The sequence below is a fragment of the Scyliorhinus torazame genome, chromosome 9 (assembly GCF_047496885.1).
Source record: "Scyliorhinus torazame isolate Kashiwa2021f chromosome 9, sScyTor2.1, whole genome shotgun sequence".
Classification (NCBI taxonomy): Eukaryota; Metazoa; Chordata; class Chondrichthyes; order Carcharhiniformes; family Scyliorhinidae; genus Scyliorhinus; species Scyliorhinus torazame.
In genome coordinates this window covers 66097167-66111413 of record NC_092715.1, presented here as the reverse complement: position 1 = coordinate 66111413, position 14247 = coordinate 66097167, and the positions used below count along the sequence as shown (strand labels likewise).

The window sequence follows — 14247 nt, the reverse complement described above, 5'->3', positions numbered from 1 at the left end:
CCTGCTTTGCCTTTTAGCCTGTGACTCCTGGGATTATTACAGATGCCATTTCCATTGAATGTCAAGAGGAGGTGGCTAGACTTACTCTTGTTGGAGATCATTCCCCAAGCACTTTTGTGGCACAAATGTTACTTTCCAATTAACAACTTAATCCTGGATGTTTTTCAGGTCTTGTTGCATGAAGCTACAGACGGCTTCTTTATTTGAGGAATTGCCAATGGAACTGAATGCAGTGAAGTTCCACATCCTCACTTCAGACCTTATGACCTTGTGTGCAGTTCTGAGATTCACATTGTAGGAGGGATGTGATAGCACTGGAAAGGGTGCAGAGTAGATTTACCTGGACGTTGCCTGGGATGGAGAGTTTTAGTTGTGAAGTGAGATTAAATAGACTGGGGTTGTTTTCCTTGGACCGGAGCGACTGAGGGGGGACATGATTGAGATGTATACGATTATGAGGGGCATAGATAGAGTTGACGGGAAGAAACTTTTCCCCTTGGTGGAGGGATCAATGACCAGGGGGCACAGATTTAAGGTAAGGGGCAGGAGGTTTTGAGAGAATGTGAGTAAAAGCTTTATCACCTAGAGGGTGGTGGGAGTCTGGAACTCGCTGTCTGATAGGGTGGCGGAGCAGAGAACCTCATAACATTTAAGAAGTAATTAGATATGCACTTGTGATGCCTAAGGCATACTCGACTATGGGCCAAGTGCTGGAAAATGAGATTAGAATACTTAGGTGATTGTTTTTCACTGGCACAGACGCAATGGACCAAAGGGCCTTTCCTGTGCTGTAGGACCCTATGGTGGAGGGAAGGTGACCCCACACCAGGAGTAGAAACCCTAAAGGAGTGAATTCGCCAGTTGCTGGATTGGAGGATTCTCAAACGGGGAAATTGGGATTCCCCCCGCGTTTGACACCCTGCTCACCCAAAACGTGCAACACAGGGCCCTGAGTGAGTGAGTGAGGGGTGATTTGAAGGCTGCAACAGGCTGCCTAAACCAACAGGGGCCGCTGCCACAGAGAGGCGCTGCTCCCCACGGTATAACGGGACGCCGAAGGAAAGCCCGGCACACTCAGTGAGTGAAGTGCAGTGGGGAAGCGGGAGTCACTGTGGGACACGCGTGTACACATCAGACAATCCGGAGCGTGGAGCGCAGTGAGGCGAGGATGTACGAGGAGAACCTGACTCTGCTCAGACCCCGCTATGGATGTGAGTAATATTGTAACTGAGTGTTGGTGCACTGGGACACAGGCAGATGGTGAAGCGCTCGCTCTCAAGCCGCCTCGAGCTACTTTATATCCACAGCACGCGACTCCCGGGCAAGTCTGCAACAACTTTTGCCACATAAATAAATACAAAGATGCAAATGATAATTGAAGCAGCCTCTCCTACCCTGGTCGGGCCATTCCAACCCTGCGGTATTAAACCAACCGAGGCCGTTGTTTAAAATTTGGAAAACGTGTCTTATATTTTTTGAATCTGAAGGTTTTTTTTTTGGGTGTTGTGTGCACTTCACAAGGGGGACGTGTCTTCAGGTTTCCGGTTTCCTCTCGAAATTACTTAATGTTTTGTCTGAAAGCTTCGCTGCTGTTTGGAATCTGAAACGTGTTCGGTTGTGTTTTTGTTTTACCCCTCTCAAACTTTTTCGTCTGCCGTTTGCAAACTTTCTAGCACTTTTTTTTGAGGGAGTTTGCCTCATGGGTGTGTGGAATTGGGTCGGGCAGAGGCGACGGAGGGGGTGGAACCGGATTAAAGTCTCCTGGAGATCACCGGCCTCGCTCTTTCTCTCTCACTCACTCACACCCGGCCAGGGTGCGGCTCTGCTTTAACCTGCCTTTTGAACACAACCTCACATGTCTGTGACCTCTAATTTTCAATAGCATTTCACTAGGATAAATAAAGGTGTGCACAAACTCCACCAACTTTAAGGAAACATGCAGTTTCTTTTTTTTTAAAAAAAAGGGGCGGTGAGGTTGACATTGCGAAACCAAAAGGGGAAATGACTTTCAGCCACCTGTTAACGAATTTGTCTGTTTTAAAGCCTTCGATCTCACAATTTCGTCAGGCGAGAAGGGGACAGCAGTAATTTCCTCACTTTTTAAAGATTAACAGTGTCAGGCCCTTGCTTTCTAATCTCAGAAAATCACTCCTCCGGAATTTTCCTACAATTATTGGTGAGACTATACCTGGAGTATTTCAGTCTCCTTACCTGAACAAGGATATGCTTGCCCAAGAAGAATTCAAGAGGTTCACCTACTGATTCCTGGGATGAGGGGATTGCCTGACGATTGAGTGGCTTGACATGAGAGTTTTAGAAAAATGAGAGAGAGACTTGGTGTAATACAATTGAACATCATTGAAACAAAATTAGTAAGGGGCTTGGCGGGAAGGAAGTTGAGATCATGTTCCCTTTGCCTCTGTCGTTCCCCCGGTGTGCGTGTCTGCTGGTTGTTACCCCTAATTGGACAATGAATGTGGAGGTTACCTGTTGATCGACCACCTCTGTGGTTTCATAATTTTGGCTTTATTGGGATTAACCTTTAGTCCCAGGGATCCTGGAAGAGTGAGGAGCTCCCAAGAATCTGTAGGTGCTCCTCCTTAGTCTCAGTCTGGAAGAGAAGGTCACCAACATATTGCATAAGGCAGTTGGATCTGGCGAATTTAAGTAACTCCTGTGTTAGTCTTTGATGGAGGATGGAGGGGGAATTGTTAAATCCCTCTGGGAGACATGTCCATGTGTATTGGTGTCCCTGAAAGGTAAAAGTGAATTTATCTTGGCATTCCTCATTCAGGGCAATTGGCCAGAACCCATTGCTTATACCGAGGACTATGAATAAGCATACCTGAGGGGCTTGCTTTATCATAGTCTCAGGGCTAGGAGCAACGGTGGTACCTGTTAGTGACTTCTTTTTGTTAAGCTCCTGATAATCCACAGCTAATGTCAAGATCCACCAGGTTTCCTCATGAACCATATAGGGGAAAAGAATGCGCAGTCGGTGGCCCGTTGACAGGCTTGGAACCGTTCCTTGTCTTGTAGATTTTATGAATCTGGAAGATTCCGATGAAGCATCAGAATCAGCGGCTTGCCATTTACAACTGATGAGAAATCTCTTCACTCAAAGGAGTGTGAATCTTTGGATATCTCTACAGTCGAGAAACATAGATAATAGGCGCAGGAGTAGGCCATTTGACCCTTTGAGCCTGCACCACCATTCAATATGATCATGGCTGATCATGCAAACTCAGAATCCCACTCCCGCTTTCTCTCCATACGCCTCGATCCCTTTAGCCACAGAGGCCATGTCCAGCTCGCTCTTGAATATGTCCAACGAACTGGTCCCAACAGCTTTCTGTGGTAGAGAATTCCACAAGTTCACAACTCTGAGAGAAGTTCTTCCTCATCTCATTCTTGAATGATTTACCCTTTATTCTTTGGCAGTAATCCCTAGTTCTGGACATCCCCAACATCAGGAACATTCTTCCCGCATCTTGCCTGTCCAGTCCCATCAGGATTTTATTTATTTTGATGAGATTCCCCCTCGTTCTTCTAAACTCCAGTAAGTACAAGCCCAGTTAATCTAGTCTTTCTTCATATTTAAGTCCTGCTATCCCAGGATTTAGTCTGGTAAACCTTCGCTGGACACCCTCAATAGCAAGGATGTCCTTCCTCAAACTAGGAGAATAAAACTGCACACAATACTTAAGGTGTGGCCTCACCAAGGCCCTGTATAACTGCAGCAAGACATCCCTACTATACTTAAATCCTCTCACTATGGAGGCCAGCATGCCATTAGCTTTCCTCACTGCCTGCTGTACCTGCATGCCAACCTTCAGCGACTGTTCCACCATGACACCCAGGTCTTGTTGCACTTCCCGTTTCCTAAACTGCCACCATTCAGAGAATAATCTGCCTTCCTGTTTTTGCCACCAAAGTGGATAACCTCACATTTACCCACATTATATTGCATTTGCCAAATATTTGCCTACTCAGCCAGCCTGTCCAAATCACCTTGAAGCTTCTTTGCATCCTTCTCACAGCACACACTGCCACCCAGCTTAGTGTCATCTGCAAATTTGGAGCTATTGCATGCAATTCCTTCATCGCAATCATTAATGTATATTGTAAACAACTGGGGTCCCAGCACTGAACCCTGCGGTACCCCACTAGTCACTGCTTGCCTCTCTGAAAAGGACCTGTTTATTCCCACTCTCTGCTTCCTGTCTGCCAACCAGTTCTCTATCCACGTCAATACATTACTCCCAATACGGCACAGTGGGGCGACATGATGGCACAGTGGTTAGCACTGTTGCCTCACAGCGCCAGGGACCTGGGCTCAATTCAACCTTGGGTGACTGACTGTGGTGTTTGCACATTCTCCCTGTGTCCTGGTGGATTTCCACTGGGTGCCATGGTTTTCTACCACAGTCCAAAGGTGTGCAGGTTGGGTGGATTGGCCATGCTAAATTGCCCCTTAATATCCAGGGATTTGTACGTTAGGTTAAGGGATTATTGGGATGGGTGGAGAAGTGGGTTTGGGTGGAGTGCTCTTTCAGAGGGTCGGTGCAGACATGATGGGCCAAATGGCCTCTTTCTGCACTGTAGGGATTTTATGATTTCTATGATTTCAATTCCATGAGCTTTAATTTTGCTCACCAATCTCTTGTGTGGGAGCTTGTCAAAAGCCTTTTGAAAGTCCAGATACACAATATCCACTGGTTCACCCTTGTCCATTCCACTGGTCACATCCTCAAAAAACTCCAGAAGATTTGTCAAGCATGATTTCCCTTTAGTGAATCCATGCTGACTTCGACCAATCCTGTCCCCGCTTTCCAAATGTTCTGTTATTTCGTCCTTAATAATCGACTCCAGCATTTTCACCACCACCGATGTCAGGCTAACCGGTCGATAATTCCCCGTTTTCTCTCCCTCCATTTTTAAAAAGTGGGGATACATTCGCTACCCCTCCAATCCATTGGAACCCCTCCAGAGTCTATAGAAAGCTGCAAATGATCACCAATGCCACTGTGGGTGGTCAGTCAGAGAGGGACAGATTTGTGAATATTAAGGAAACCAACTGAGCTAGATCAGCAATAATTCTGAATGGTATTTCAATAAACGGCTTACTCTTCCTATTTCTTGTGTTCTAATGGTCAAAATAGAATAATAAATAAATAATAACATGTAACAGACTCTCTATTAGTGTAGTTGCGGTAGGGGTTAAGTAAAAGTATAGACATTTTGGGCTGCTCAATCCTCTCAATGTTATTTGTTTAAGTAGGTAAAACTAAGCAATTTGGAAAACATTCATTTTGCAAACTTTGGACTTTAACCCTGGATTTTGGCATGCTGATGTCAGCACACGTCAATCCTTCTGGTAGTTTGTAATTTGCCTGTGGTTTGGGTTTCCCCAACATATTTTTGATATTTATCTGTTAAAATGTATATTTTAGTCATTGTATGCATGCAACATTTAGAGGAATATTAAGATTCTTAATTCTTCTTCACTGTCCCAGCCATAGATGTGCAAAGTTTTGTTAATAATTTGTGGATGTTAGTTAGTCAACTCTAGGGAGAGCTATGTTTTGATTACTTTCAGTGGATAAAAGTTGGTACTGCTATGATCATTTTTTGACGCAATTTAATTTAAAGTTCCAGATAATTTCTTGTTAATGTGTTTATAATTTCTGGTCAAAGGATTTCTGTTCTGCCACAAATGACTCGTATTTATATGGCACCCTTAATATAATAGAATAGAATGACCCAAAGCCATGTGAGAAAAATAAAACAAAATATGACACCATGCCACTTAGATTTCATTACCAAAGAGTGAGGTTTTAAGGACTGTCTTCAAACAGGAAAGCTAGGTAGAGGGGGTGGTAATTTATTTTTTAAAAATAAATTTAGAGTACCCAATTCATTTTTTCCAATTAAGGGGCAATTTAGCGTGGCCATGTACCCAGCCCATGTTTTGGGTTGTGGGGGCGAAACCCACGCAAACATGGTGAGAATGTGCAAACTCCACACGGACAGTGACCCAGAGCCGGGAACGAACCCGGGACCTCGGCGCCATGAGGCAGCAGCACTAACCACTGCCCCACCGTGCTGCCCTGAGGGGCGGTAATTTCTGAGCTTGGGTCTGAGGCATCTGAAGATGTGGCCACCAAGGATGGAGTGATTAAAATCAGGGATGTTTTGAGTCCAGAATTAGATGAGTTTGAACATTGTGAGGCTGGACAAGATTAACCAAGGAAGCCCCATAGTGCGGTAGAATCTGAGTCATTAAATGGTTTCAAGGAGATAGATATATTTCTGATTTTTTTTTAAAAATGGGTTAAAGGGATATGGGCAACAGGTGGGGAGATGGTTTTGATACCAGGAAAAGATCAGCCATGATCTGATTGAATGGCGGAGCAGGCTCGAAGGGCTGAATTGCCTACTTCTGCAGCTCCTACATTCCTTGCGACGAGGAGGAATTTGGCAAAAGACAAGAATTTTAAAATCAAGACTCTGTTTGTTTGATTGGGAGCCAGTTTAGGTCAGCGAGCATGGGTGATCGGTGAATGACTTGAATTAAGACTCGGGCAGCAGAGCTTTGGATGACTAAGTTTGGAGGGTAGAATGTGGGAGACCAGCCAGGAGTGATTGGAATAGTCAAGAATGGAAGTAATGGAAGAATGGAAGCATGAGTGAGGTATTCAGAGCAGATGAACTGAGCTGGCTGAAATTGGGCTTATGTTAGGGAGGTGGAAATAGGCGGTCTTAGTGATGGCTTGAATGTGGGATTGGAAGCTAATCTCGGGGATAAATATGGTAAGTTTTACAACACCAGGTTAAAGTCCAACAGGTTTGTTTCGATGTCACTAGCTTTCGGAGCGCTGCTCCTTCCTCAGGTGAATGAAGAGGTATGTTCCAGAAACATATATATATAGACAAATTCAAAGATGCCAGACAATGCTTGGAATGCGAGTATTAGCAGGTGATTAAATCTTCACAGATCCAGAGATGGGGTAACCCCAGGTTAAAGAGGTGTGAATTGTGTCAAGCCAGGACAGTTGGTAGGATTTCGCAGGTCAGATGGTGGGGGATGAATGTAATGCGACATGAATCCCAGGTCCCGGTTGAGGCCGCACTCATGTGTGCGGAACTTGGCTATAAGCTTCTGCTCGGCGATTCTGCGTTGTCGTGCGTCCTGAAGGCCGCTTTGGAGAACGCTTACCCGGAGATCAGAGGCTGAATGCCCTTGACTGCTGAAGTGTTCCCCGACTGGAAGGGAACATTCCTGCCTGGTGATTGTCGCATGATGTTCGTTCATTCGTTGTCGCAGCGTCTGTATGGTCTCGCCAATGTACCACGCTTCGGGACATCCTTTCCTGCAGCGTATGAGGTAGACAACGTTGGCCGAGTCGCACGAGTATGTACCGCGTACCTGGTGGGTGGTGTTCTCCCGTGTAATGGTGGTATCCATGTCGATAATCTGGCACGTCTTGCAGAGATTGCCATGGCAGGGTTGTGTGGTGTCGTGGTCACTGTTCTGAAGGCTGGGTAGTTTGCTGCAAACAATGGTTTGTTTGAGGTTGCGCGGTTGTTTGAAGGCAAGTAGTGGGGGTGTGGGGATGACCTTGGCAAGATGTTTATCTTCATCGATGACGTGTTGAAGGCTGTGAAGAAGATGTCGTAGTTTCTCCGCTCCGAGGAAGTACTGGACGACGAAAGGTATTCTGTTGGTTGTGTCCCATGTTTGTCTTCTGAGGAGGTCGGTGCGTTTTTTTGCTGTGGCGCGTTGGAACTGTCGATCGATGAGTCGAGCGCCATATCCCGTTCGTACGAGGGCATCTTTCAACGTCTGTAGATGTCTGTTACGCTCCTCCTTGTCTGAACAGATCCTGTGTATACGGAGAGCTTGTCCATAGGGGATGGCTTCTTTAATGTGTTTAGGGTGGAAGCTGGAGAAGTGGAGCATCGTGAGGTTATCCGTGGGTTTGCGGTAAAGCGAAGTGCTGAGGTGACCGTCCTTGATGGAGACGAGTGTGTCCAAGAATGCAACTGATTTGGGAGAGTAGTCCATGGTGAGCCTGATGGTTGGATGGAACTTATTGATGTCATCGTGTAGCCGTTTCAGTGATTCTTCGCCGTGGGTCCAAAGGAAAAAAAATGTCATCGATGTATCTGGTGTATAACGTCGGTTGAAGGTCCTGTGCGGTGAGTAGGTCTTGTTCAAACTTGTGCATGAAGGTGTTGGCGTATTGGGGTGCGAATTTGGTCCCCATGGCTGTTCCGTGTGTCTGGATGAAGAACTTGTTGTCGAAGGTGAAGACGTTGTGATCCAGAATTAAGCGGATGAGTTGCAGAATTGCGTCTGGAGATTGGCAGTTGTGGGTGTTGAGTACTGAGGCTGTTGCAGCAATGCCATTGTCATGGGGGATGCTGGTATAGAGTACCGAGACGTCCATTGTGACGAGGAATGTTCCTAGTTCAACTGGTCCATGGGTGCTGAGTTTCTGCAGGAAGTCTGTCGTGTCGAGACAGAAGCTGGGCGTACCTTGTACAATGGGTTTCAAGATGCCCTCGATGTGGCCAGAGAGGTTCTCACACAGGGTCGCATTGCCTGAAACGATGACATTTTTCTCCTTTGGACACACGGCGAAGAATCACTGTAACGACTACACGATGACATCAATAAGTTCCATCCAACCATCAGACTCACCATGGACTACTCTCCCAAATCAGTTGCATTCTTACACACTCATCTCCATCAAGGACGGTCACCTCAGCACTTCGCTTTACCGCAAACCCACGGATAACCTCACGATGCTCCACTTCTCCAGCTTCCACCCTAAACACATTGAAGAAGCCATCCCCTATGGACAAGCTCTCCGTATACACAGGATCTGCTCAGACGAGGAGGAGCGTAACCGACATCTACAGACGTTGAAAGATGCCCTCGTACGAACGGGATATGGCGCTCGACTCATCGATCGACAGTTCCAACGCGCCACAGCAAAAAAACGCACCGACCTCCTCAGAAGACAAACATGGGACACAACCAACAGAATACCTTTCGTCGTCCAGTACTTCCCCGGAGCAGAGAAACTACAACATCTTCTTCACATCCTTCAACACGTCATCGATGAAGATAAACATCTTGCCAAGGTCATCCCCACACCCCCACTACTTGCCTTCAAACAACCGCGCAACCTCAAACAAACCATTGTTTGCAGCAAACTACCCAGCCTTCAGAACAGTGACCACGACACCACACAACCCTGCCATGGCAATCTCTGCAAGACGTGCCAGATCATCGACATGGATACCACCATTACACGTGAGAACACCACCCACCAGGTACGCGGTACATACTCGTGCGACTCGGCCAACGTTGTCTACCTCATAAGCTGCAGGAAAGGATGTCCCGAAGCGTGGTACATTGGCGAGACCATGCAGGCGCTGCGACAACGAATGAATGGACATCGTGCGACAATCACCAGGCAGGAATGTTCCCTTCCAGTCGGGGAACACTTCAGCAGTCAAGGGCATTCAGCCTCTGATCTCCGGGTAAGCGTTCTCCAAGGCGGCCTTCAGGACGCGCGACAACGCAGAATCGCTGAGCAGAAACTTATAGCCAAGTTCCGCACACATGAGTGCGGCCTCAACCGGGACCTGGGATTCATGTCGCATTACATTCATCCCCCACCATCTGGCCTAGGAAATCTTACCAACTGTCCTGGCTTGACACAATTCACACCTCTTTAACCTGGGGTTACCCCATCTCTGGATCTGTGAAGATTTAATCACCTGCTAATGCTCGCATTCCAAGCATTGTCTGGCATCTTTGAATTTGTCTATATATATGTTTCTGGAGCATACCTCTTCATTCACCTGAGGAAGGAGCAGCACTCCGAAAGCTAGTGACATCGAAACAAACCTGTTGGACTTTAACCTGGTGTTGTAAAACTTCTTACCAAGCTCACTCCAGTCCAACGCCGGCATCTCCACATCGGGGATAAATATGACATTGCAGTTGAAAACAGACTGGTCGAGAGTCACCGTTTAGTGTCACAGAGGGGTAGAGTTGGTAGTTGGAATTGAAGTTTGGAGCAGTGAGCAAAAACAGTAGCTTCAAGTCTCCCCTGTATTTAATTGGAGGAAATTTCTGCTCCTCCTGTATTAGGCGTCAGATAAGGGGACTGATAACTTAGCAGCAGTGGAAGATCAAAAGATGTGGTAAGGTAGAGCTGGGTCTCAAAAGCGTTCATGTGAAAACTAACCATGCTTTCGGATGATATCGCTTAGGAGCAGCATGTACATAAGAATTAGGAAGGCCATGGGTAAATGGCTGGAGGATACGACCAGAGGCAACGATACAGAAGCAGGAAGAGAAGTCATCGGTGCAGGAAAATTCCGGGCCTCAAGCTTTGATCAATCTGTACTGCCAAAGGAATCTGGGGTGAGATGATTGACATTGGTATATAAAAATTTCAATCCTCTATCTTATGTCTATTTTTGAGAGAAACATAAAGTACAGGTGTGACTGATATCAAGAACTGTGGCGTTTACTGACACTGGAACATTAGGCTGTGCATTAGGCTGTGGAGTGAGTAATTGGTTGATTGAATGAACAGATCATGTCCTTTTATGTCTGGGGCCTTTATTATGACACTTCTGCAGTATTCAGTGATGCCTAACCTTCACACCACGGAAGAAAACATTTGTGTCAATTAACAGATTTGAATATGAACTTTATTTTAGGCAAATGTTTTTTCACCAATTAATGCTTATATATATTTGTGTAAGTAATTATTATGACTAGATAAAATGATAATTTCAAAAGGTGAATATTTTTATGTCAATTTTTCGGTATATTGTGTACCAAATTTTGAATTATACATTTCCTGTATCTGCACTACAAATGCTTACTTAATTATTCTTCTGCTTCCCATTCTGTTGAATACTGAAACATGAAGACAAGATAAATCAATATTTGGTCCTTTTGAATTAGCCGAATCTCAGCCGGTGAAGTATTTTATGGTGCTGAGCCAAATAGGGGAAAGAATCGGCTGCTATTTGCTACAATCTTCACTTTCTTTTTGGAAGGATGATGAGGACACATGAGGGGCTCCATTGTTATGTCCTCTGGATACCCTCTGGACAAAGGAATAATAGCGACCAAGTAGGTACTGGAAAGTGAGATTTGCCCTGCAAACCTCTGCCAACGTTCTTGCCAGTGCTCCTAGGGGGGAAAAAGTTAACTTGAGGGAGGTATGCTTGACTGTATCCCAGCAGGCCAAATGATCCACTCTCGCTTATTAAAAGAGTGATTAAGTGAGAAGACTCTAATTACACGAAGAGCCGCTCTAAATAAAGTCCACTAGACTACTAGGCGGCGCGCCAAAGACTAGTTGTTACAACTCTGCCAGAATACCCAGTTTCCCTTTGACAAAATAAATATCAGGGACATGTATGAAGAGATCAAAAAGGCAACCGGCCTAACTGCAAAGAAAACCCCTCTATATCAGAAACAGAAGGGTGGGACTGGCAGCAATAAATGTTTGCAGAGATGGTGGCACACTACCCTGAGTTGTACTCTCGGGAGAACACAAAGAGAAAGCACTAAAGGCTGTAGAAAGCCCACCCGTCATGGCAGAGCTGGAGAAGCTTAGCAAGGCTATTGACTCAGTTGCCATGGGTAAAGCTCTAGGTGCAGCTGCTTTACCACCTGAACACCTTCAGTAGGGGAAACTAGCACGCCTGCAGCATCTGCATAACCTTCCCTGCTGCAGAGAGAGGGCAGTGTCCCAGCATAGCCCCGCTGAGCATTTAAGGGGAAAAGTATTTGCCTGTTTTGCCATTGTCAGATTGCAGATCCTGGTTACATCCATCTACCCTGAATCCCAGTGTGGTTTCAGAACTGGCAGAACTGCAACTAATCTCCTCAGTCCAGCAATTGCAAGAGATATGCTGTCAACAAAGGAGACAACTATATATTACCTTCATCGATTTTGCCAAGGCATTGAACTATTGATCAGAGGTGCTCTATGTATGTTTGTGGAGAAAAGTGGCTGCCCAGCAATGTAGCTAACTGTGATCTCTTTCCAGGGCAACATGATGGGTAAGGTGGGGCAATGCTGGAACCCTTTGAGATCTGCAGCGAGAGCAAACATGGTTTTGTTCTGGTACTCTTCGGCATATTCTTCTATTTGCTGCTATCGTATGCTTTCAGGTCATCTACAGAGGTTGTCTGCTTGCATGCAAAAACTGATGGAATAGATGTTCAACCTTGCTTGCCTGTGATCCAAGGCAAAGCTGCACCAAGTCTTAGGGCAGTCAGTTGCCTACACTGATGCTGTCACACCAACCAACGTTCCATACTGAGGTACACTGTCCGTGGCAAATGGACGCTTACAGAATTTTAGTCTGTTCATCAGTATCAGGATGACCAATATACTGGTCCAGGATTTAGCTATACTGTCATACGTCAGCACTGACAAAAGTGACGCTGGACATATTTCCAGGCTCCACAATTAACAGCAATCTGTGACTTGATGCTAAAATCAACACTAAAGGTGTCACTGTTATGTCAAAGCTCCAGAAGAGCATGTGGAACAACAGCAACCTGACTGAACACCAAACTGTGGATCTACCAAGTTTGCATCCTCACTGCACTACTCTGCAGTGATGAGACTAGGAAAGTGTATCCTGCGCGGGAGAAAAAGGCTGAACAGTTTCCACCTTCACTGTCTCAAATGCATCCTCAGCATCTCTTGGCAGGGCAATGTCCCCAACTCCGAAGACGTGGAATGTCAAGTCCTCAGCCTAGTTCATTAGATGGATGACAACCATATACCCAAAGACCTTCTGTACAGTGGACTCGCGACTGCGCCTTGACCTCCTGCTACAAGAACACCAGCAATCAAGATATGAAGTTGGCCGACAAGGACGTTGAGCACTGGGCAACAGTCATCACTGGGAGACGGTCACTGATAGCCATGATCTGGACGAAAGGCATAGAAAGAGCCGAGAAAAAACAGAAAGCTCAGTTGGCCGAGAAACGAGACCAGCGAATTATGCACTTTCTCAGCCTTCTGTCTTCCTGTACAGTGGAGGCTCCTGAGTCAAACCAGACAATGTTTAACAAAGAATTGACCATCATAGCACAAACCATTGTCTTATGAGATGTAAGGCTGCCACCCCACCTGTGCGACTACTTAAAAAAGTGAGAGGCTAGTAAAACAGAAAGTTGATTAAATCTATTGATGTCTTTCGGTGGCCACTATGTCCTTGGTTGTCAGACATGGGTAACTCTCAATGACAGATATTCACAAACAGTATTGGCATTGTTTCCAATTATCTGCAGTTTCCAGAGTTGTATTGCCTTTGTCAAGTCTTGATGGGAACATAGTGTACGCTGTACAAATGTGTCTCTATATTCTCTTGATCCTCCAGGCAAAAAGTTCCAAGTTCCAGCTCACTGACAATGCAGTTTGGGTCAAGCTGAAAATTCATCGCTGCTTGAAGTTGTTCTTAAATGATCCCAAATAGAGCACTGCTGGAGGTATTTGAAATTGATTTCAGATGCTTGGAAATTTGTATTTGGGGACCAGAGCTCATTCCAGCTCCTTCAGTTTAAGGCACACAAAATGAAATGAAAATGAAAATCGCTTATTGTCACAAGTAGGCTTCAAATGAAGTTACTGTGAAAAGCCCCTAGTCGCTACATTCCGTCGCCTGTTCGGGGAGGCTGTTACGGGAATTGAACCGTGCTGCTGGCCTGCCTTGGTCTGCTTTCAAAGCCAACGATTTAGCCCTGTGCTGACGATACATCCCCTGTGTTCTCTGGTGCTCATGAATGCTTGAGCTAAGAAAGCTAAGGCATGAATCACCCTTTTCCCTTGTGTAAATCAACATTTGACCTTGCATTGTTTAAATAATTGCATTGGCATCTGCTAATGTTGGTGAATCATCACCTACTTTATTAGTGAAAGATAGCTGGAAATTACTCACTCCTAGTTACTCAAGTTGACCTGGATCCTGTTCATGTTTTGTTTGCTTACATGATGGATTGTCACCTGTAGGTGATTGGGCCTTTATCATCCACAGAATCTAGTAACCAGGTGAGACATCGTCGATTTTATAAGTTCATTTCCAGGATGTGTGCATCACTGGTTAGGCCAGCATTTATTGCCTATCCCTAGTTGCCCTTCAGAAGGTGGTAGTGAGGAGTTGCCTTCTTGAACTGTTGCAGCCCCT

The 14247-nt window shown here is 45.7% G+C and overlaps 1 protein-coding gene across 1 annotated transcript in view; it reads left to right on the top strand.

The window, feature by feature from the left end:
- Nucleotides 1-1055: 1055 nt before the first annotated feature.
- The window catches only part of iqgap2 (IQ motif containing GTPase activating protein 2), a 424926-nt gene continuing 411734 nt past the window's right edge, over nt 1056-14247 (top strand). Inside the window, exon 1 of the mRNA XM_072516040.1 lies at nt 1056-1211. Coding sequence (XP_072372141.1) covers nt 1169-1211 — 43 coding nt within the window. The 5' untranslated portion in view covers nt 1056-1168. The remainder of the gene's footprint in view (nt 1212-14247) is intronic.